The sequence below is a fragment of the Camellia sinensis genome, chromosome 8 (assembly GCF_055761805.1).
Source record: "Camellia sinensis isolate YWXY chromosome 8, ASM5576180v1, whole genome shotgun sequence".
Lineage (NCBI taxonomy): Eukaryota > Viridiplantae > Streptophyta > Magnoliopsida > Ericales > Theaceae > Camellia > Camellia sinensis.
This window is the reverse complement of record NC_138968.1, coordinates 8,334,894-8,357,548: the sequence shown is the minus strand read 5'-3', so window position 1 is coordinate 8,357,548 and position 22,655 is coordinate 8,334,894. Positions and strand designations below refer to the sequence as shown.

General features: G+C 36.1%; 3 protein-coding genes across 4 annotated transcripts in view; 1 reads left to right on the top strand and 2 right to left on the bottom strand.

Moving 5' to 3' along the window:
• Positions 1 to 4,221: 4,221 nt before the first annotated feature.
• LOC145788680 (uncharacterized) overlaps positions 4,222 to 22,655 on the top strand; it is a 30,072-nt gene continuing 11,638 nt past the window's right edge. Inside the window, exon 1 of the mRNA XM_082884670.1 lies at positions 4,222 to 4,347. The gene's annotated coding sequence lies outside the window, so the exon portion shown is untranslated. The remainder of the gene's footprint in view (positions 4,348 to 22,655) is intronic.
• On the bottom strand, positions 9,086 to 22,444 carry LOC145797490 (serine/threonine-protein phosphatase 7 long form homolog). Of its 2 annotated transcripts, XM_082884667.1 has the most exons (8): positions 22,098 to 22,444; positions 14,583 to 14,623; positions 13,901 to 13,976; positions 11,502 to 12,164; positions 11,196 to 11,402; positions 10,662 to 11,102; positions 9,482 to 10,561; positions 9,086 to 9,184 (listed from the first exon to the last, which is right to left on the bottom strand). In XM_082884667.1, exons 3-7 carry the CDS (start codon positions 13,970 to 13,972, stop codon positions 9,497 to 9,499), a joined length of 2,448 nt encoding a protein of 815 aa, XP_082740793.1. In that variant the 5' UTR covers positions 13,973 to 13,976; positions 14,583 to 14,623; positions 22,098 to 22,444; the 3' UTR covers positions 9,086 to 9,184; positions 9,482 to 9,496. The 2 variants fall into 2 exon arrangements, with proteins under 2 accessions (XP_082740793.1, XP_082740792.1); XM_082884666.1 differs by lacking the exon at positions 14,583 to 14,623.
• On the bottom strand, positions 14,938 to 16,707 carry LOC145797491 (uncharacterized). The gene is made up of 2 exons (XM_082884668.1): positions 15,772 to 16,707; positions 14,938 to 15,647 (listed from the first exon to the last, which is right to left on the bottom strand). The coding sequence occupies exons 1-2, from the start codon at positions 16,701 to 16,703 to the stop codon at positions 15,194 to 15,196; spliced, it is 1,386 nt and encodes a 461-aa protein (XP_082740794.1). The 5' UTR covers positions 16,704 to 16,707; the 3' UTR covers positions 14,938 to 15,193.

The following is a 22,655-nucleotide window of genomic DNA, read 5'->3' as shown; positions in this document are numbered from 1 at the left end:
TTTTATCAATAATACAATCAGAAGTTATATAGTATGTATATTATACTAGTAATAATAATATAATTTTAAAAAATAAGAAATTACATGTTTATTTATCTTTCTAAAGTTCGAATCTTAGATCCGTCGTTGTCGATGCAATAAGATGTTATTTATTATGGAGAATATTTTCAGTTCATGATTAAAATGGAAGATCAAATTTTCAGTTCATGATTAAAATGGAATATTTTCAGTTCATGATTACTCACAAGATGTGTTTTTTGAATTAGGAAACAATAGGTTCAGATGCAAAAAGGAAATGAAAATTAGTAGTGCCATGGACCTAAATATAAAAATCAAGAAATTATTCAGAGATTCATTTTAGACGTGAATCTCGCACATAATCAATTTAATTTTGACCACACATATATAAATTCTGGATCCCAACGCTAGCTTTTTGTGAGTGGAAAAACACACTGAAACAGAGAAAACCTATGAATTCACTCATGACTCGTGAACCTTGACACACAACAGAATTCATGGGGATTCTACTGGAGACAGCGAACTCTTCTTCTCCTACCTCACATAATTATATTCATATATATGTATACATGGTGGTGGTGGTGGTGGTGGTGGTGGTCATTGAGGAGTGGAGGGGAGTGAGATGGAAGAAGTAGTGTGGATAAGCTTTTGAGCGGCAGAGAGCTGATCCATCAATGACAAAATGCGAGTTCGATAGGCCCGGTCCTGATCGACAGCCTCCGCCTCAAGCTCCCCGAGTTGGGAGCAAAGCCGCTCTTCCGCCTCCTCGGCCACCCTCAGCCTCTGCCACGTCCTCTGAAGCTCTAGCCTCATCTTCTCCTCCCTCTCCACGCTCTTCCTCAATTCTCTCTCCAACTCCTCATTCCTCTTCTTCAACACCACCTCCTCCTCCTCCTTCGCCGCCAGACTCGGAGGTTGGCGGCGATGGAGCTTCGGTTGCTCAGGTATCACTGCCAGTGTTGGAGCCATTTTCTATTCTCTCTCACTAATCCAGGATTCTTTCTTTGGAATGGTAGATGGAGGGATGTGGTGTGGGACTTTTATAGGCCCAATTTGAGTATGTCCAGGTTCAATGTACATCTGCATGGAGAGTTCCCTATTGCACTTTTGCTTGCTTGCTTCCTTGCTTGTGTATTTTATTTTCATTGACTAATGGGTTTCATATCGTCATTGCACATCCAATGCGTTGGAATAGACATTAATAGTAGTACCTAGATAATTAAAAATAAATAAATAATTCAAATTTTAAAATACTTCTATAAGGATAATTTAAAATTGTAAAATGTGTAGTAGTATTTGTACTAACTCAGTCTTCATGTTATATAATAGAATAGATACAACTTGTTAATTTTGGAAAAAAAATTATTAAGACTCTAACAAGTCTCATAAATTACATGTTAATTTTTAATTTATTATAAATTCAATCATAAAAAACTCTACTTCCATTTTCATGAAATCACAGGTGATTTAAATTGTCAAGTTATATTTTTATCTATTCGAATAGGTGTTTAGGCCCCACCATTGTTAATGATTTAGGCACATCTCTCCAATTAGACTATATATCCTGAAATGATAAAATTTATGAATTAAAATGATGAAATTGAAATTTTAGAATATTTTAAAATAAATAAATAACACCAATCTCTCTTGCAATTTAAAAAGATATAGTTTTTTTTGAATAAGCAAGTCATATTATAACTAAAAAAGAAAGATATACAATAAAATTTAATACACATCTTTCGTAGGAAGAACAAATATAAACAAAAACAAACTACTTTCTCAAAAGAAACAAATTAAGCCTATAGAAGACAAACACAATATACACAACAAATGATTCAAAATTTCCCCCTAGCACTCTTCAATTAATGAAGTTTTGCTTTGAGTTTTCTTCTGTTATCCTCCTTTGTAGTCTCTCCATTACTGGGATCACTTAGAGATGGACTCCCTCTACTTTTTAGGCTCTTTATTTGGCACAACAACTCTTGATTTAATTTTCCATGTCCCAACTCTCCCATATCACATGATTCAAGGACGTCAAAACATTAGATGTTGATGGGGTGAAATGCTACGTCTCTCCCTCTTTGTTTATCACTTTCGTTGAACTCTGCCCACCATCTCTCCCCTTTTACTTCACCACTTCCCATTTAGTTGGAATTTGTATGTTAGTCTTCTTGACCGTTCACTCTTGTTTGGAAGATGGAGGGTTCAAGGTCTTTGGCTTATGAAGGCACAAATTAGTGGTATAATCAAAAGTCTTATAAACATCACACATTTGAGGCTTCCATGAAACCATAACTTGAATCTGACATGGGTCATCATAACCAAGATTTATTTTGAAAGACTCAAGGATCTCTTTATTTGCTAGCATTTCAATACATATTCTCACAAACGTAAGTATGCATCTCTTGAACATAGGCTCATCCAAATAAAGAGGAGTTCCCATAATGCTAGCAAGATAACCCAAACCTTCTTCAGTCCAAAGCTCTAAAGGAACATTATACAACTTCACCCACAACGACACACTAAAAAATTCACACTTTGTTAGTTTTAGTTTAGATTGTCATTTTTTAACAACAATCAATCTAGCCCCAACGTAATATGGGCCATCTTTCAAAATTTTGTCCATAGCCTCTTCACTATTTACTTTAAAAATAAAAGACCCATTATCAATGGAGCCAACATCCTCAAGCAAATTTCTCCAAAGTTTCTCTGCCCAAGTTTTCACATAATGGAAAGAGAATCTTTTATCAATGAAGTATCCAATCAAGGCATTTTCCCAATGAGAAAAGTCTTTTTTTGAGATCTCTATAGGGACATTGTACATGCCATCTACTAGGTTCTCAATTTTATGGGCACCTATTTTATACTTCATTTTTGACACCTTGTTAATCTTCTCTTTAAGTAAAGAGCTCCAAGCTTATAAAGGCTTACCTAATATAGCAATTGTATTACCATCAAGACATTCACCATTGCTAGATTATATGTCTTTCATATGTAGTTCAATCAAATCCTCATTTCTACAAGCTTACACATTTTCAACACTCTTTCGTTGCTTGGTGCCAAGTACTTCTCTCCTTTGATCAACATTAGGTGAGCCAAATTTATTTGACATTATCATTTCATTTGCTGCCAATAGGGACATAATGGTCAATTTTGGCCACTGCTCAAGATCAGTTAGCACTCTATTTGGTGTGTTCCATGCATTAGGTGTTTGATGCTACTTTGATGATTGCTCAGTTAAGGCTTGCATTTTCACATTCAATTGCAACCATGATGTACCAAGATCTCCATACAAACATAGATCAACACAATTACGCTTGATTGAGCTATCCTTCGATTCCACATCCCTTAATTCCCTTTTGTTTTCATTTGAGGGCCCTTGCCATGGTCCCACAAAATCTCCAAATATGAGACATTTGGGGGCTCCTCGGATGCGTGTAGACCTGCGGGGGAGTACATCAGGCATCTTATCGGTAGATATTTGAGCATCCACCAGATTATCAAACTGATTATCAAACTCTAACAAAGAAACCTTGGTTGATTTGCACTTAGCAGATTTGCTTTTTGATTCACTCTTTGTTAATTTGCTCTTACCTAGTTTGCCTTTCTTCATTGATAGCTTACTGCTCGCTCTCTCTCTATCTCCCTCTCTTCCCTTAATCATATTATGACTTCTCAGTAGTAGAGTTTACTGAGGCATTTTGTCAAACAGGTGGAAGGTAAGACTAGCAAACACTTTGGTTAGCTCTGGTTGCATGGGGAACTCTCCACGTTGGGGTCAGCTTGTCCACTTTCAGCAACAACTAGGATTAGCACTTAGCAACCCAAAAGTGAACCAGCAGGCAGCAACAGAGATGGAGTCTGTTATGAAACCTGTATAGGCTCAAGAGACGGTCTTTTGAAAAAAGTGTCTAGGGAGCTCAACTATGGACTCTGGATGGATGCTCTCTCTTTCTCTCTCTATGTGTGTGTGTTTTGATTCTCTAACTTTGAAGACCAGAGATGGGGAAACAGACCAAACCCAAGTCTAAAAAACCAGAAAGCTATGGTAAAGGGAAAATCACTCCAGTCCAAATCGCGAAAGTAGTAAAAAAAAATTAAAAAAATAAAGATACAGTAAGTCACACATTTTTTTTGTATAATTATATTAAATTGTAAATTGTTTTAATCTTTTTTCATTAATAATACTTGTGGATTATTTATATTTTTTAAAAACTTCATGCTTGTCAATAATAATAATAAAACAATAGATTAGGATTAAAAAAAAAAAATTGAAATTAAGCTTGCTCATTTGAAGTTCCCTCGTCAGACGCGAAGAAGCTCTTTCCCGGCCAATTTCCCTCTTTGTGCCATTTTGAACATTTTAATCCCATTTTAGGGTGTACTTTTATCTTTATTCCCAAAATAGGGTAAAACGGTTTTTGTAATGCCGTTTTTTAGAAAACGGTTTTCGCAAAACCGTATTCATCGATTAAAATAATAATAAAATTTGAAAATGAAAACCGGCTTTTCTAAAGCCGTTTTTGATTAAGATTTTAATTATTCTGAATTAATTAAAAACGGTTTTCGTAAAACCGTTTTCCTATTAATTTTTTTTTTATTTATATTTTCAACATAAATACTTTTTGTTCAAAATTTTTTTTTTCATGAAAACCGGTTTTAGAAAAGCCGTTTTTTAAAATTAATTTTTTTTTAAAACCGGTTTTAGAAAAGCCGTTTTTTTAAATTAATTTTTTTTTATTTATATTTTCAACATAAATACTTTTTGTTCAAAATTTTTTTTTTTCATGAAAACCGGTTTTAGAAAAGCCGTTTTTTAAAATTAATTTTTTTTTAAAACCGGTTTTAGAAAAGCCGTTTTTTAAAATTAATTTTTTTTTAAAACCGGTTTTAGAAAAGCCGTTTTTTTAAATTAATTTTTTTTTTATTTTCAACATAAATATTTTTTGTTCAAAATTTTTTTTTTATGAAAACCGGTTTTAGAAAAGCCGTTTTTTAAAATTAATTTTTTTTTATTTATATTTTCAACATAAATATTTTTTGTTCAAAATTTTTTTTTAATAAAAACCAGTTTTAGAAAAGCCGTTTTTACATTAATTTTTTTTAAATAAATATGTTATGACCAAAAATACTTTTTAATAAAAAACGTTTTTAGAAAAATCGTTTTTCACATTAATTTTTAATTTTTTAAAATTTATATTTTCAACTTAAAAGTGGTTTTAAAATATAAAGTTTTTACATTAATTTTTTTAAATTTAAATTTTCAACATAAATATTTTTTGACGACAAATATTTTTAATAAAAAATGGTTTTAGAATTTTTTTTTTTTTAATTATGTTTTCTCATGTGGGAAGGTTGGACTTGGGCATGAAAAGATGAGTAAGAGAGCAGCAATTTCAATGCATTCAAAGATGGGTTTCTTTAGAAAATTACAGCACAAATAAAAATAAAAATTAAAACGTAATGCTTGCTTTGAGTTTTCTAAAACATTTTTTAGAAAATTCTATTTTCTTATTTTTCAAATTTTTTTGTTTTTGTTGAATTTTTTAATATTTTAAGTTTTTAAACATACCTAGCATAAATACACTAAATGCCAAAAATACAAACAAACAGAAAAAACGAATTTTTGTAGTTCAAATTTTTTGAAAAAAAAATTCCAAAATCACTTTTAAAAAATTTTCAAAATTTCAAAGTGTTTACAAAACCCACCCTAGAGTGGGAATAAATATTTTATGTTTTAAATATTTATTTATTTTTTTAATGTGCACTATATTTGGGGGCTTTTCCCATATTAAGCCAAATTATTATCTTAATTCCCAAACTAGGCCTAGTTTGGACGGAATTTCCAAATTAGGCTAAAGCGCTATTACAAAACACGCTTTCACTATTTGGGGCTGAAAATTTGATGAACATTGAAAGCTTAATACAAATAAAAGTGTATTTCTCCACAAATAAATTTTGTCAACATTTTTGTAATAAAACTTAATACATAATATAAGAAGTCACTAATTTACTAAATACTCATACATGCGTGAAAACAACATAACTGAAGTTGCAAATCTAACAGTTTTCAGTTACATAGGTAGTACAGACATAAGTCTCCCACAAAAATACATTCTGGACACCATGAACTGAACACACAATACATACATCCTAGACACGATGAACTGAACACACAATACATAAACATAATAGTTAGACAGACAAATATTACGTAGACAATCTGACAAACTCATTAGGGAAACACTTAGTCTAACACAGACATTACATATTAATGCAAGTTGTTATATTGCCGAAGTGTAGACATTAACACCTAATTCGCGCTTAAATCGACAAGTGGCTCAGAGTCTGAACAATCCGAAAGCTCAGCGTCAGAGACAAGTTCAGGATCCTCCATGATACCCTTGATAGCCGCAGCATTTGGTTCTGTTCTGTTCTTCTGGGCATCCTTCTTAAGTATGAGTAGCTGCATATCGCGGGCCAATCTACGACCCATTTGAGAAATCTCACGTTGTAGTGTTTGACATAGTCGATCAACATTATCAGGATCTTCCTTTTGGATCTCAACAGAACGTGCTTTTGGCACCTTCAGTCGTCTTTCCCGACATAATCTTTCGTTTTGCACTCGCTCCATAAATAGTGCGGGCCACTTAAGAAGTCTAGCCTTTGCATAACCATATCCTGTTTGATTTTCTGATGGATCCTCCACCAAACCACATGGATCTCGATAGTACTTGGGCATGACAAAATGTCGCTTCCCAAACCTATCATGATAAGCACAAGAGGCATCCAACAAAGGAAATGGTGGTTCATCTTCAGCATCGCCATTTCCCCTTCCCCCTCCTCTGCGTGAACTTTCACCCCTTTGCAAGTTCCTACCACCTCTGCGACTCCCACTCCCTCCCATGAACCATGTAGCCATGCTAATTTTTTAAAACAAATGAATGATAATTTCGTAGGGCGAAATAAGTTGTAAGGTTGTGTCTTCACCTTTAGTTGTTTATATAGTTGGTTATGAACAGCTTTAGCAAGATGCCTCTGCATGGCAGTCCCACATATACGAACAAGGTATGAGTTGTCACTAGAATGGAAAACCAGACTAAATCAAATATTGTGTGCCAAGTCATGTGACTTGACAATGCATCTGCATATACTGACAAAGTAAGGGTATGCTCACTGTAAGGTAAATCGGTGAATTCACTATTGCCATGTGACTTTCTGAATTCAGAATCTCACATATATCAATAAAAGATGAGTTGCCACTGTAATAAAAAAAAATCGAGGCAAAAATCGAGAAAACCAAAGCCTGTGCACCAAGTCACATGACTTGACAATCCATCTGCATATACGGACAAAATAAGGGCATGCTCACTGTAAGGTAAATCAGTGAATTCACTGTTGCCATGTGACTTTCTGAATTGAGAATCTCACATATATTAATAAAAGATGAGTTGCCACTGTAATAAAATAAAATCGAGAAAAAAATCGAGAAAACCCAATCCTATGCACCAAGTCACATGACTTGACAATCCATCTGCATATACGGACAAAATAAGGGCATGCTCACTGTAAGGTAAATCAGTGAATTCACTGTTGCCATGTGACTTTCTGAATTGAGAATCCCACATATATCAATAAAATATGAGTTGCCATTGTAATAAAAAAAATAGAGGCAAAAATCGAGAAAACCAAAGCCTGTGCACCAAGTCACATGACTTGACAATCCATCTGCATATACGGACAAAATAAGGGCATGCTCACTGTAAGGTAAATCAGTGAATTCACTGTTGCCATGTGACTTTCTGAATTGAGAATCCCATATATATCAATAAAAGATGAGTTGCCACTGTAATAAAAAAAAAATCGAGGCAAAAATCGAGAAAACCAAAGCCTGTGCACCAAGTCACATGACTTGACAATCCATCTCCATATACGGACAACATAAGGGCATGCTCATTGTAAGGTAAATCAGTGAATTCACTGTTGCCATGTGACTTTCTGAATTGAGAATCCCATATATATCAATAAAAGATGAGTTGCCACTGTAATAAAAAAAAAATCGAGGCAAAAATCGAGAAAACCAAAGCCTGTGCACCAAGTCACATGACTTGACAATCCATCTCCATATACGGACAACATAAGGGCATGCTCACTATAAGGTAAATCAGTGAATTCACTGTTGCCATGTGACTTTCTGAATTGAGAATCCCATATATATCAATAAAAGATGAGTTGCCACTGTAATAAAAAAAAATCGAGGCAAAAATCGAGAAAACCCAATCCTGTGCACCAAGTCACATGACTTGACAATCCATCTGCATATACGGACAAAATAAATGCATGGTCACTGTAAGGTAAATCAGTGAATTCACTGTTGCCATGTGACTTTCTGAATTGAGAATCCCACATATATCAATAAAAGATGAGTTGCCATTGTAATAAAAATAAATCGAGGAAAAAATAGAGAAGACCAAAGCCTGTGCACCAAGTCACATGACTTGACAATCCATCTGCATATATGGACAAAATAAGGGCATGCTCACTGGAAGGTAAATCAATGAATTCACTGTTTCCATGTGACTTTCTGAATTGAGAATCCCACATATATCAATAAAAGATGAGTTGCCATTGTAATAAAAATAAATCGAGGAAAAAATAGAGAAGACCAAAGCCTGTGCACCAAGTCACATGACTTGACAATCCATCTGCATATATGGACAAAATTCAACATACATTAATCCATTCATTAATTCAGAACATTCATTAACTTATTGCAATTTATTAAAGAAAGTCATGAACTAATAAATGTGCAGTTATAAATGTAGTTATTTCATAAACTTTAGGTTCATAAAACAAATACTTGAAATACATCCGTACGTTAGATGAACAACAACATTGTCTTACACTCCAGTAACGAAGATACGAGAGAACATACAAACATGTATGAAAGATAAAGGTGTTTGATTTCTCATTCCTCATCTGACATGTAGTAGTCAGAGAGATATTTTTCATTGTTTAAGACATTATTTCGCTCAATCACTGTCAAATCTCTGTGATTTAAGACATTGTATTGTAGTCAACTGGGCAACCTCCCTCCATTTGAGACATCATTAAAGCGAAATTAACAGCTCCCTGCCATTCAAAAAGTGTTTCCATTGCCATTCCTCTGCCAGCATGAAATGACAAAAACAATATTAAGATTTAAAAGATACTGCAGCTATAAGAACCGTTTGTGACAATATATAATTAAACTAATTTACTATTTGAAATGATTAAATACAAAAGATCTTCAAAACAGTAACAAAAACTCCCGCAGAATCAGCATCTAGAATCTTATAAAATAAGCGACAATTACAAGATAAGATAAGCCACAAGCCAGAACTATATAATAAGCCACAACTTAAACAATGTAGACTAATCCACGTGAAAACACCACCTGAACATAATGTTTGAATATACTTACCAATGCTGGTTGTTCCTAATGTCCTAATTTTCCCCCTGTTCCACAACCCCTTCCATGGGTTTGTCTCCTGGGTCTCTTACTATATACTCTCAGTATATCTTGCGCTGCCGCACGTACGACTCCCTCGCCCGCTTCTATAGAAGCTGGCTGCACATCACCAATGGCTGCAGTACAATCATTTGATACCACTTCTGGCACACCTTCACATACGGCACTAAGCTGTGAAGCGCCATCATCCGCTGCATTATTGTCATGGTCTATTGCTTGGCGTCGCCCTCGTCCTCGCCCTCGCCCTCGCCCTCGGCCTCGGCCTCTACCCCTACGTGTCCCTCTGGTAGGTGCATGGACCTGGCCCTCCCCCTCCCCGTCAATGTGGAAGTCATGGGTAATGAATGGATCAACATGGTAGGTGAAGGATATAAGTGGTGTAGGAGATGATGGTGGGGTAGGAGATGATGGTATGGTCAAAGGGTCGGGTGCGGTCAATGTCGATGCAGAGGGAATCATAGTAGACAGACATGCAGTAGACAGTGGTGCTAAGGGAGTCACCGGGGTACCAACTGCTGTCCTATATGGGGGTGGTGACCAGGAGGGGTCCAATATATGGCCATGGTGTGTGGAAGTATGTTCAGACATTAGAGGATCTACCTCAGGGGCAAACTGGGATGTGTAATTGGTACATTCAGGTGGGGAAGTCAGCGGTGTATGCATTGCTGTAGATGGACCATGAGGGGACAGGACCATGGAAGGTCCCTCACCAAAGTGTTCCATATCGAAATAGTCCGATTGATGTGCATGACGTGCGGTAGGATGCGGTGGAGGGATTGATGTCGATGGCATTGATGTCGATGGCTCAGTGGATGGCATATTCGGGTGCGGCATTGATGGCACTGTAATATCTACCCCCATATAAGGATCCTCGCCAAAGTGGCTGAAATCTAGTCGGTCACGTCGGTGTGCCTGTTGCAAACCATCGTACAATAACTCCCGTATCTCGGCAATGGCATCCGATTTTTCTGTAGCATCGCGTGTAATATGGGCAGCGTCTGCCATGTGATATGCCCTCGCAACTCTACGAACCTGTAATGTAATGGTAGCTGTGTTACATAACCATCAATGCCAAATAACAAACATATACAAACTTAAGCAAATTTTGTTTTGGAGAATATAAATAACTTACCAATCCCTCTAAAATGCCCCCGACGCCTTGGTATCCGAAGGCAACAATGTCACTCGGATTACTAAGCACTAGACGTGTATGGCGGCGAAACCATAACATGTATGGGTCCGAAGATGTAAGCACTTCATTGCTCCTCTCAGCATGGACAATGGTGTTACGTCTGTTGTTCCACTCACCAATAAATGACTGGTATTCGTTTGCCCAATCAATGCCCATTTTGCCACGCCTATCCCTAAAATGCATAGCCAAGTGGGCGTCAAAGCGATCAGGCACACTCTGAACTCGCCCAAATTGTCTAAGCACCCGGTCGGGAAGATGCCAGTCAATGATATCGAAGCATATAAGTGGCACTCGCGCCATCCATATGTCTCGACCAACAGTGCAATACGATGGGAAGCTGGCTATGATGGCATCCTCCGTCCCGTAAGGCTCCCATATGAACTGCAATAGCAATGCAATAATTTAGAGATCTATTCGTACAACGGAGGTTGACAAACAAAAAAATGGGTAAATTCACATTAACAAATTACAAACCTCCCCCTCCACCATGCGGTCGAACTGGTCCCGGAAGATGACACCGACATTAGTCGATATCACCTCATGGCTGAAGGGAACCCTCCACCTGCAAGCTCGCGGGCCAGGTGGTAACAGCTGGTCGCCCTCCCCTATGGGACGCTCGCCAGCAGCAATGTTCGACTTCCGACTAGGGGCGATCCTGCTCAGTCTCTCCCACGCCCAAACCTACAATGAATGATGCCATTATTAATTTATTACAGTAGGCAATTTAGAAAACATGGCAATTGAGAATATGAGATAAAACTACAAGTCATTGCAACTCACTTGTAACAATACTAGTGGGCCAGCTATCTCCTTCGTATCAGCCTTAGTTGCCCGACACAACATCCTATACAAGCATGCCAATGTGGCACCACCCCAGCTGTACTCCTGGATACGGTCAAAGTCTCTAAGTAGTGGCAAAAACATCATCTTGACTATATTTTGTGACTTATCGGGGACGAGGACCCCCCCAATAAGCCACAAAATATAGGCTCGAGCATAATGATGAACCGTCTCATCGGATGCATCATGTGGAAGGTGACGGAAATGCTCGGATATCCATTTCAACTTAAGTGATGAGCCTATGAAGTCTTCTTGTGTAGGTGCTGCTCCTAACAACTCCACACATAGTGCTATCAAATCAGCCAACATATTTGCTGGGTCTTTTCCTGTGACTGCGTGTCCATCAACCGGTAGGCCAAATAGAATAGCCACATCTTGTAATGTAACTGTGGACTCTCCAACAGGAAAATGAAATGTGCGCGTCTCTATGCGCCACCTCTCTACAAGAGTTGTAACGAGATGGTGGTCCAATCGAATAGGTCCAATCCGATACACCCCGTAGAACCCCGCACGGAGTAGGCAACGTAGGACTCTATGGTCCAAGGCGGTGTCCCATAAGCCTGAATCAGATCGTCGGCATTTCAATTTCGGCTGATCTTTCGCCTGCACAAGACAACGTTGTGTGTAAGAGACATAATGCTTGCACAAATGACAATTGAATTTTCATAATGAACCCATCTTCTATTAACTGAAACAGTGGGTGAGATAACCAACATTTTAGTGGTGCATAGTGCGTAAGTGGTGTAAATGTACAAAGATAAATACATACAGACACAGATTTGCAGTGTCATGACATACAAATAAAAGGCTCCATCAAACCTAATATAAGTTCTAGAATGTTTGGTACACCTGTTAACGAAGTTGGGTTGTTTCCTTTATTGTAGAGTGCAATGGGGGTTTATGTGGTTTTTAGTTAAATTAGAAGGGCATAAAATATAACTAAGCCGTCATTTCATCATTGAGATAAGAATTGAATAAGTTGGGGATCAAATGAATACAATGAAATATTACAGACTAATATAACATATAATGAATATATTTTGAAGAGTTTAAAGTCCTTTATTTTGAAATGAAAAATGTCGCTCGAACTATATTAATGCAAGTTGTTGTAGTATGAAATCATAACATATTAAGTGAATTATTTATTATTTCTTAAATTTTAAACAAAAGTGAATCAACATATTTTTCTCCTAGAGTACTACAAAATTAGCCAGTTAGTAAGGATAATTATTGAGTCATCGAAGAGTATCATGTGGTGTTATTTATTTCATGTTCCCAACTACTTACGTGATGACAATTTTGACAAGAAATAAACAGCTGGTCCTTCGTTTGCCATGGCAAAAAGACAAAATAGGCAAAAAAGCCAATAACACAAAATGTTACATCTAAACAATATTCATTTCATTTTATCTTTTATAAAAGCCAAAAAGCCTATCCCAAGTGAGGCTTTTTAGACCCAGGCTAAAATAGCCAAAAAGTTAAAAAGCCAAAGAGTCAACCCACATCCGAAATGAACCCGTTCATGTGTTTATTTGGTACAGTTTGTTGTAAGTTAAAGGTCAGCAATAAAAAAGACGCCGAAAGCATTATTTTGCTAACATTATGGTAATTAACTTTTTCAACTTATTTAAAAATAAAAGTTGCAACAACAGGGCAATACGCAACTCTGAAATTATAGTTAAAAAAAAAAACTGCAAACAATTCATGTAAATTATTCTGAAAATTGTCTCATAAAAATTGAAAAAGTCAATGTGGGTTAATAGTGTGAAAATAGTTCGTACCATGAATTCCAACAACCAGCGGGTGGTTCCCGCTGTTACAACACTTAACTATTTTTGAAAGGGCAAACTCCACCTAGATTTAAAATTTTTTATTGAAATTTATCAAATGAAATAATGTTGTTCAAGTAAGGAAGTAGACAGATCTACTTTTCCACACTCCGATGGTACTATGAGTCACTGAAATTGGATTATTTAAAAAATTTTTGAGTAGGTAATGGGTGATGAACTAGGACTTCTGATTGGATGATTATATAATATTATTTTGTGCTATAAGATTATGAATTCAACCTCTATAAAAAAGAATTTTGTTAGTGATATTTATTTATTCTTTTATTTTAGGAATTGTATTTAAAAGTCCTTTATATTAAAAGTCCTTTGTGATGATTATATAACCAATTTTGATGAGTTTTTTTTTTTTGGTTAAGCTAGCGGTCCATTTAATATAATCTTCTTCGTTCTCTCTCTATGGACAAACATTTACAGTTTCACATTATATTATGTAACAACTACAGTGTTTTTGTAGTATTCAAATATCGATTATAAGTAAATAATTCATACCGACTGACGCCATATTGTATCAGCTCGATGCTGATGAGTCAACAATGGGATCTCCTCTGCTAAATGAGTCATAGACCTGCACAAGTTTTCATATATGAAATGGATATCCGATAACAAGAATTTTGACAACAGTACATACATATGCTGACAAAATTAGAATACGACCTGACAGTATATTGCAGGTATACAAACTGCAACAAGTTAGGGAAAACAAAAAGAAAGGGTTGCCTGGAAAAATTTCTTGATAACTAAAAAACAGTTCACCACCTAACAAAATATGGCTACGCAATGAATATTACATGCATTTATATTGTTGATTAGTAATTCATTTCACATTATTGTCATAGGAGATAAGGTACACATGGTACCCGTGAGTTTAAAGATATTGTCAGTGCGTTGTCACGTCAAGCTTTATGACATGAAAACCCATGCTTTAAGTAGATTTCAAATCCACTACTCACACTTTTTACACCAACTAAGCATTTAGCAATATGTACTAAATTTAAGACACATGATTGAATTGATAAAATGGTCTTCCCTCACGTAATGAATTTTTGAAAACTAAAAAAAAAATTCACGACGTAACAAAATGTGGCAACGCATTAAATATCACATGCATTTATATTGGTGATTAGTAATTCATTTCATATTATTGTCATAGGAGATAAGGTTCACATTGTACCTATGTGATTAAAGTTACTGTCAGTGTGTTGTCACGTCAACCTGTAAGACATGAAAAAACGTGCTTTCACTTTAAAGGAGTTGTCATTTGGACAGGAAAGAAGTACGAAAGTTTGAAGAGGGTTTTATGTAGATTTGAAATACATTAGTCAAAGTTTTTACAAGAACTAAGCATATACGAATACGGAGTAAATGTCCGAGAAATGATTGAATTCATAAAATAGGCCTTCACCCACGTAATGGATGTTGGAAAAAAAAATTAAAAAAAAATTAGTTTCCCACATAAAAAAATGTGGCAAAACACACATTCAATATAAACTGCATTTATATTGGTGATTATCAAGTCATTCTGTGAATATTTGCATTTTTGTAACATTAGATAAACTGGTGTCCATCGAGGTCAGGACACAATCGACCATCAACGCACCAAAGTCTGCACAATCCAGTGCACAAAGGACACTTGCAACAACTAAAGCAATTAAAGAGATTTGCCACATTTGACCAAATCTATGTCATTAGTAATTGAAGTCGTAAATACATTATCAATTCACTGAATACTGACTCCAATTCAAAGAAAGTAGCGTGGAACTAATATGTAAAGAAGACAAACAACTACTGTCGAATCGATCGGATTCTCGCTGGACATTTTCTCTTATCATGCCCTCTTTGCAAACACAAACTACAATGGTGCAATCCACTTTGTCTGGAAGTATCCATTTCGTTGTGTATGCGGCTATGTTGAGGACGACCCGTTTTAACTTCACGTTGTCGAGCTGGAATAGCAAGCAAAGTTGGGTAATCATTGTCAGGCCAATATTGCTCGTGCGGCATGGGCCTAAACTTCTGCGCAAAGATACGCTTGTGGACTTCCAACCTATACTCTGGTGCAACGAAAGGAAAAGGGTCCTCGCCCAAGTCTGCTGTCACAGCAAGCATGTGGGAACATGGCAAGTGAAATAATGTGTACTTCCCACATGAACAACTCGGTGGTCGGAGACTAACTATTTGACGAGCACCACCCCCCATCCCATGCGGTGCTGTCCTCACCTCATATTCCCCTATTCCCCTGCAGGAAAAATGTATGTACGTGGATGAATATGCATATATGATAAAATTATGACACAACATCAATGATCGACGAGTGCAAAATGTTAAAGTGTAGTGAATTCGATGCATCCAATAAAAATTACCTATTAATCGGTACCAACATATGCACATTCGCTTTAGCTTGGTGCTCGTCAATCCATCGTTGAACATTAGTCGTGTACAAGTGACCCCGATTACTTGCATTTTCAGCAATGGTCCTGCCCTCGTCAAAATATTTCACGAGCCGATAAAAAGTGATCTCAACTGATGCTGTAATGGGAACACTGCGTGCGCCTTTCAATACACCATTGAAGCCCTCTATATGGTTTGTCGTCAATATGCCCCAACGACAACCACCATCATGGCACAATGTCCAATGAATAGGGTTCATCCGTCTAAACCACCGTTCAGCATTCTTCTCGAGCTTGTAGATATCGTCCATAATCTTATTAAACTTCCGCACTTGCCGTGCAGAACCAGCTCTCCACACAAGATCCTTGGCTACTGTATTGCCGAATTTTTCATTGAAATTGCTACATACGTGTCGCAAGCAATACCTATGGTACCCTCTTGGTTGAACTGCTGGATTGTCCCAAATTCTGGACAGGACACTAAGCAAAGCTGTGTGTCGATCGGATATCAATGTGACCCCCTCTCGGTCACGGCACACATGTCGCCTAAGCAGAGTAATGAACCAACCCCAACTCTCGATCATCTCCTTGTCAACAACGGCAAAGGCAAGAGGTATAATCTTGTCCGCAGCAGTCACTGCAGTGGCCGCAACAATCTTCCCTTCGTATTTCCCGTACAAGTGTGTGCCGTCAATGCATATCACTGGACGACAATACTTGAAGCCTTCTATTGCAGGTTTAAATGCCCAGAACACATAGTTCATGTACATTTCAGTTCCGATTGAGGTAGAGTGCAAATTCGGAATCATGTCCCACATGACAACTGTGCCTGGATTGAATGACTGCAATGCAGCCATATATCTAGGCAACCTTCGGTACGACTCGTCCCAGTCACCAAACACCATTGCAACTGCCTGCAAGCCACGCTTTCTTATACGATATAGTGAACTGAAACTTCTCCTTCACGACCTCAATTATGGTAGCAAGAGGCAATTCTGGTGATATCTGCAAATATAAATTATATTTGAATACATTACAGTCATAATGAAATCCTGAAAACAATAATCTATCTACCATGGCACTTACCGCAATTTGTGCCTTGATGAAATGAGCAATGACCTCGGACTTGAGGTTACAATTGTCCCTATTCATTCTGGGGTACACACACTGATGCGGCGCTTCAAACCTTCTAATTTGAAAGAAATCTTTGTCTTTCAACTTCGTTGCCCGAACCCTCCAGTTGCAGCCGTGCTTGCACTCGGCCACCCAACTGTTTCCTTTGGATTCTACAACCCTGCATTCTCGATTGCGCTTCAGGTTATACAACTGAACAGCGTGCACTAGTCTTTTCTTATCAGTAAATATCATTCCTTTCTCCAAATGAGCAGTTTCGAAGTCCCACAATGGCCAACGTTCAACAACATCACGGCTAGTGATGGAACCATCATTGTCCAAATGCAAATTATGGTAGAAAGGGATATGGACATTTGTGTGTACCTCCTGCATATCATGATGCCCTCCAACTTCATCATCGCCGGAGTCATTGTCTGCACCTTCCCATGCGACATCCAAATCTTCCACGGAATCTTCATCACTTACTCCAACCTCGTCAGACAATGGCACTGTATCATCGGAGTATGCATAATTTTGGACAGCCGTCTCCGGTGTACGTTGAACATTACAAACCGGTGGACATTCTTCATTCCAGTGGGGATATGGGGTTGTAAGAACCATCGGATTATACGTTGTCGGAGCACTTGGACCTGCTCCGGCACTGTAATAACCATCTACGTTCTGTGATGCATTTAATTCATTGTAACTCTGAGAATGATTGAATAGAGGGTAATCTGCAGGGAACATGTCTGCAGACTGTGTAAGTGTATTGTCAGGGGATTGCAATTGTGTCAACATTTGAGTGAATGTCCCACCCACCGGAAATGGCATCCCTGTGCTACCAAAATTGCTCTCCTTCTCCACATAGATTTCCAAAAAATAATCAGGGCCTAATTTATGTGGGAGGTCTAAGACATTACTTAAGGTCTCATTATCTTTGATTGGCAACAACCTATACTGCCCCCGACATGGGAGTCTACATTTAAACTCTAATCGCATTATTTCCCCATGCATACCAACCTTCGGCACCATCATAGCCTCCAATTCGGACAATGTTATCCCCCTGTACACATTATACAACCCCTGAGGTTCGATGTCGTAGGACACACCTTCATCGCGATTGCTCAAAATCTTTCCACCCCAATAGAACATAATGCTCACAACTTCCATACCTACACTTTGCATTCAAAGTAACTCAATTATTTCAAAATAATGAAGTAAGCACATTTGAGACCAAACACCACATATATTACACAGGAGTGCCTTTAGGCATGGGTCTTTTGGCTAAAAATCACCACAACAATTAAGACCAACCAAAAAAGATTTTTTGAGACTTTATTGTGAGAACAAATTAGCTACCAATTGTGCTCGTAGTATAAAATCCATTAAGGAGCAATGCACCGATTGTTTATTTTTCCATGCCTACTGTTACAAGAATTTCGCAATTTATTTAAATATACTTTTCTTAAAATGGGAAACCCCTTTATCCAACTAAGCATGCAAAAAACTCAACATGTTCAAGTAATTAACTATTGAGAATTTATTAACATCAATCAAAGTTTTTGTTTTTTTTCCTAAATATTTTCAGACACTTTCAAATCCTTTTGTTGTTTTTTAAACTTTTCGAAAAGTTTAAAAAGTTTCCAATTCTATTTTCATTTCCAACCTAACCGAAAGAACGTAGGGAAACGAAATTTTGATCCTATTAGAGAAGATTATTAAAATTATCACATTTTAATAACAACATTTGATTTCTTTAACATCAATTTATAACCCAAGTTTGACATCACATAAGCACACCCATACAGTACCACCGAACAAAGTACTACCCAAAATTAACAACAAACAAAGAAAGAAAGAAAAAAAAAGCTTAGTGGGTTGGGCTAGGCTGTGGGCTCGATTTAGATCTGTTGTTATTGCATACGATGTAATGGGTTGGGCTAGGCTGTGGGCTCATACAAGAAAATTGTGGGCTTATTGTAGGGCTTGGCCCAAACGGGCCAGACTTCTATATCTAGAGGCTCTGAATTATAGAATTTTCCTTTCTTCAAAAAAGGTTTGATTCCCTTTGTAGATGTGGGCTTTTTCTTTTTATATGTGTTTTGAGGATCTTTCTTGCACATATTTATAATTTTCTTTTTATGTACTAACAAAAAAGTAATTAAAATACAAGGAAAAATATGTTAAGTTTGTTGTGAAGTTTTCTCAAACTTATTATATTATTATTTGAAGGCATTTGTTATTCCCAAACTTGTAGAATTATGAATTTTTTTATCTTGTTTTTTCTTTTTTTTCTTGCCATTTCTATTGACAAATTTAAAATCGAAATCTAGAAATTAAAATTAAATCTTCTAAAATATAGCCCTCCATTCCTCGGTCATTTGGCATATTAATTCCATGTTGATCACTCAACAGGTAAAGTCTCAGAAAATTATGAAGTCCAAGTGTCCATCAATGGCCGTAGGGGGTTCGAGGACAACAATGTGATGTTCAATCACCAAAAACTCCAAGCAACTCATTGTTATCCTTTGTTTTTAATCTTTCCTCAACCCACTTACAAAAAAATATATATTTTTTGATTGGTATCCGGCCGTAATGACTGACTAATATGATCTAAAAAATACATATATATATATATATATATATATATATATATATATTTGGATTGATATCCGGCCGTATTGACTAACTAATATGAGAGATCAATCCCAACGCAGGATTTATACAAAAAATTACTTAGTAGTTAACCTAACTCTGATACTATATTAAAATATGTAAGAGAGAGAGAGAAAGAGAAATTTGTATCATATTAAATGTTGTAATAATGTATACAAGATTGCTTCATATAGAAGGAGATAAATCTAAGTATAGTAATGAATATAATATGGTATGTATAATAGATAAAATATATAGTTACTATATTTAACAAGTAGAATATTGACGATGTTAACTTTGATAAGTAAATTACTCTATTGCCCTTCATGATGTAAAATGAATTACTTAACTACCCTTGCCCTGTCTTTCCCTTGACAGCAATACAGCCACCATAGGCCCCTTACAGTAATTGGTCTCAGAGGTATTGATGCAGGGAAGGTAATGAGATGAACATTCGAACACAAACAACAACAACAAATTTAATAAAAAGATATTCTCTTTGGTAATAATACTAATTCTCCACAATAAATTGGTTTTTTTTTTTTTTCTAAAGTTTACAATAGTTATTTATAATAGAACGAGGTTCTAATTAAGCTAAAAGATAAATTGAAAAAAACAATATGTGCTCATCAATCTTAAATCAAAGGAATTATAAAAATTATCAAATATGAAAATATTTGCGTTAAGCTCAAATCTAAAAATTACAATGAAAAATACATGTTATGAACAAAAAAAAATCTAGTCCCAATTGGATTCGTTTAAATTGAGTTATATGTGAATCAATTATTTTCAAAACTAGCAAAATTACAAAATTGAAGACATAAACATTAAAAATTATTCAAAATTCATCGTATGCCATGACGAAGCAATGAATATTGTTGGCCATGTCATTTTTCATATTTCGATCAAATTTCACATGATTCTAAAGACATGCCGTATTACGTCTATTAATGTTTTAACATTTATCTTGTTTTTCCTAAATTTCAAAAATTCTATAGCAAGCATGTATCCGATATGCATCAAATTCTCAAGTTAAGAATTGTATTTGCCGCGTATATCAATTGATGAGAGAGAGAGACGTGCGATATACGTAAGTTCTAGAGAGAGAGAGAGATTGGAGACATATTTGCATGGGAGTGTTTCTTACCATATCCGGAAGTTGGGCAGAAACATAGGATAAATATTTGTGTAATGATAGGGTAGGGATGCATGTGTGAATAGCTAAGAAACAAATAAAGAGTTGAATGAATCAATATAAAACGTGGCCGATAATACTCTTTTGACTATTTTGTATCTATCTATATCTCTATAGGTTTGTATGTGCACTTGTCCCTCTTTAACACCCCTACCTCTGTTCTACAAAAACCAATCTCTACCATCCATTTCTTTCTCTTCTTCTATCATCGTAATCCACCTCACTTTCCTTTCACATGGATTCTCTCTCTCTCTAATTATATGTTTGTATGTGCACTTGTCCCTCTTTGACACCCTAACCTGACTTTTCAACTAGAGCAAATCATTACCAATCATTCCTTTCCATTTTATTTAAGCTAATCCACCACACTCTCATTGACAATCCCTAACTCAGCAATTCTCTCTCTCTCTCTCTCAAATTAATTAGAAAAACTGTCATTTGTTGTTGATTATCTTGAGCTTTGTTCTAAAAGAGAGAGAGAACTGAAGAATCATCTTTGCACTTCTCTCTCCTATATTGGTTGTGAGCTTATCTTTGCTTCGCTTCTCACACCAATTTGTATCTGTGAGAGAGCTTTCTCTTTCTTTGGGTTTCTCTTTTGCAGCTCTTATTCTTGATACATTTATATAACTACATTTGCACATGTAAGCTCTCTCTCTCTTTCTTTTCCTTGAATCTCTATTTCAATCACATTCTGTATGATAAATCTCAAGACATACTTCATTTTGAAGGTGGTTGTTAGGTCTTCAATAAGATATTGGCTTGTTATTAGGAAGAAATGGTTCGAATCATCATGCTATTCATCTAAATATAGACATTTGATTGATTTATTCATCATTACAGCTCCTAATATTCACTAAGTTTTCGTCAATCTTACAAAAATTCTTTAAAATATCATAGAAACTATTTTCATATATATGATCACAACCTATCAAATTAATTTGAAAAATTATTCACAAATATCATTTTTATATCATGGAACTGACGAGAAAATTATTCAAAAAATTCTGCCGTTGTTGAATGAAAAGTTTACAACCCTAATTTCGAAATTTAAAATCCCAAATCTGAAACCCTAATTTCAAAATTTAAAATCCCAAATCTGAAACCCTAATTTCGAAATTTAAAATCCCAAATCTGAAACCCTAATTTCGAAATTTAAAATCCCAAATCTGAATCCCTAATTTCGAAATTTAAAATCCCAAATCTGAAACCCTAATTTCGAAATTTAAAATCCCAAATCTGAAACCCTAATTTCAAAATTAAAATCCCAAATCTGAAACCCTAATTTCAAAATTTAAAATCCCAAATCTAAAATGAAATCCCTCGCGATACAAACCTGAAGTGGGTGTTTGATGAAGGTGTTCCGCCGGTGGTGTGCTTCCTCTTCGTCGCCGGTCTTCTTCGGCTGAGAGAGGGAGAAGTCGTCGGTCTTCTTCGGCTGAGAGAGGGAGAAGAAGATGGGTTGGATCAAGTCGTCGGTCTTCTTCGGCTGAGAGAGGGAGAAGTCGTCGGTCTTCTTCGGCTGAGAGAGGGAGAAGAAGATGGGTTGGATCGAGTCGTCGGTCTTCGTCGGCTGAGAGAGGGAGAAGAAAATGGTTTGGATCAAACACGGCTTTCGTAAGGGAGGAGAAGGAATGAAATGGGTTTTCTAAAACCGGTTTTCATTAAAAATGTTTTTGGTCAAAAAACGACTTTTGTAAAACCGTTTTCAAAAAAAAAATTTTACTCAAAAACGACTTTTGTAAAACCGTTTTTTATTAAAAAAAAAAATTTGTCATAAAATATTTATTTAAAAGAAATAAATGCAAAAACGGCTTTTCTAAAACCGGTTTTTATTAAAAAAAAAATTTGACCAAAAAATATTTATGTTGAAAATATAAATTAAAAAAAAATT

Coding starts and splice junctions, on each gene's coding strand:
- LOC145797490 (XM_082884667.1), bottom strand. CDS start 13,972: ATGACTCATTTAGCAGAGGAGATCCCATTGTTGACTCATCAGCATCGA. Junction 12,165..13,900: donor ATACAATATGGCGTCAGTCG/GTATGAATTATT, acceptor TGTCTTGTGCAG/GCGAAAGATCAGCCGAAATT. Junction 11,403..11,501: donor GCCCACTAGTATTGTTACAA/GTGAGTTGCAAT, acceptor CATTCATTGTAG/GTTTGGGCGTGGGAGAGACT.
- LOC145797491 (XM_082884668.1), bottom strand. CDS start 16,703: ATGGTGTTTGGTGACTGGGACGAGTCGTACCGAAGGTTGCCTAGATAT. Junction 15,648..15,771: donor ATGTTGGTACCGATTAATAG/GTAATTTTTATT, acceptor TTTTTCCTGCAG/GGGAATAGGGGAATATGAGG.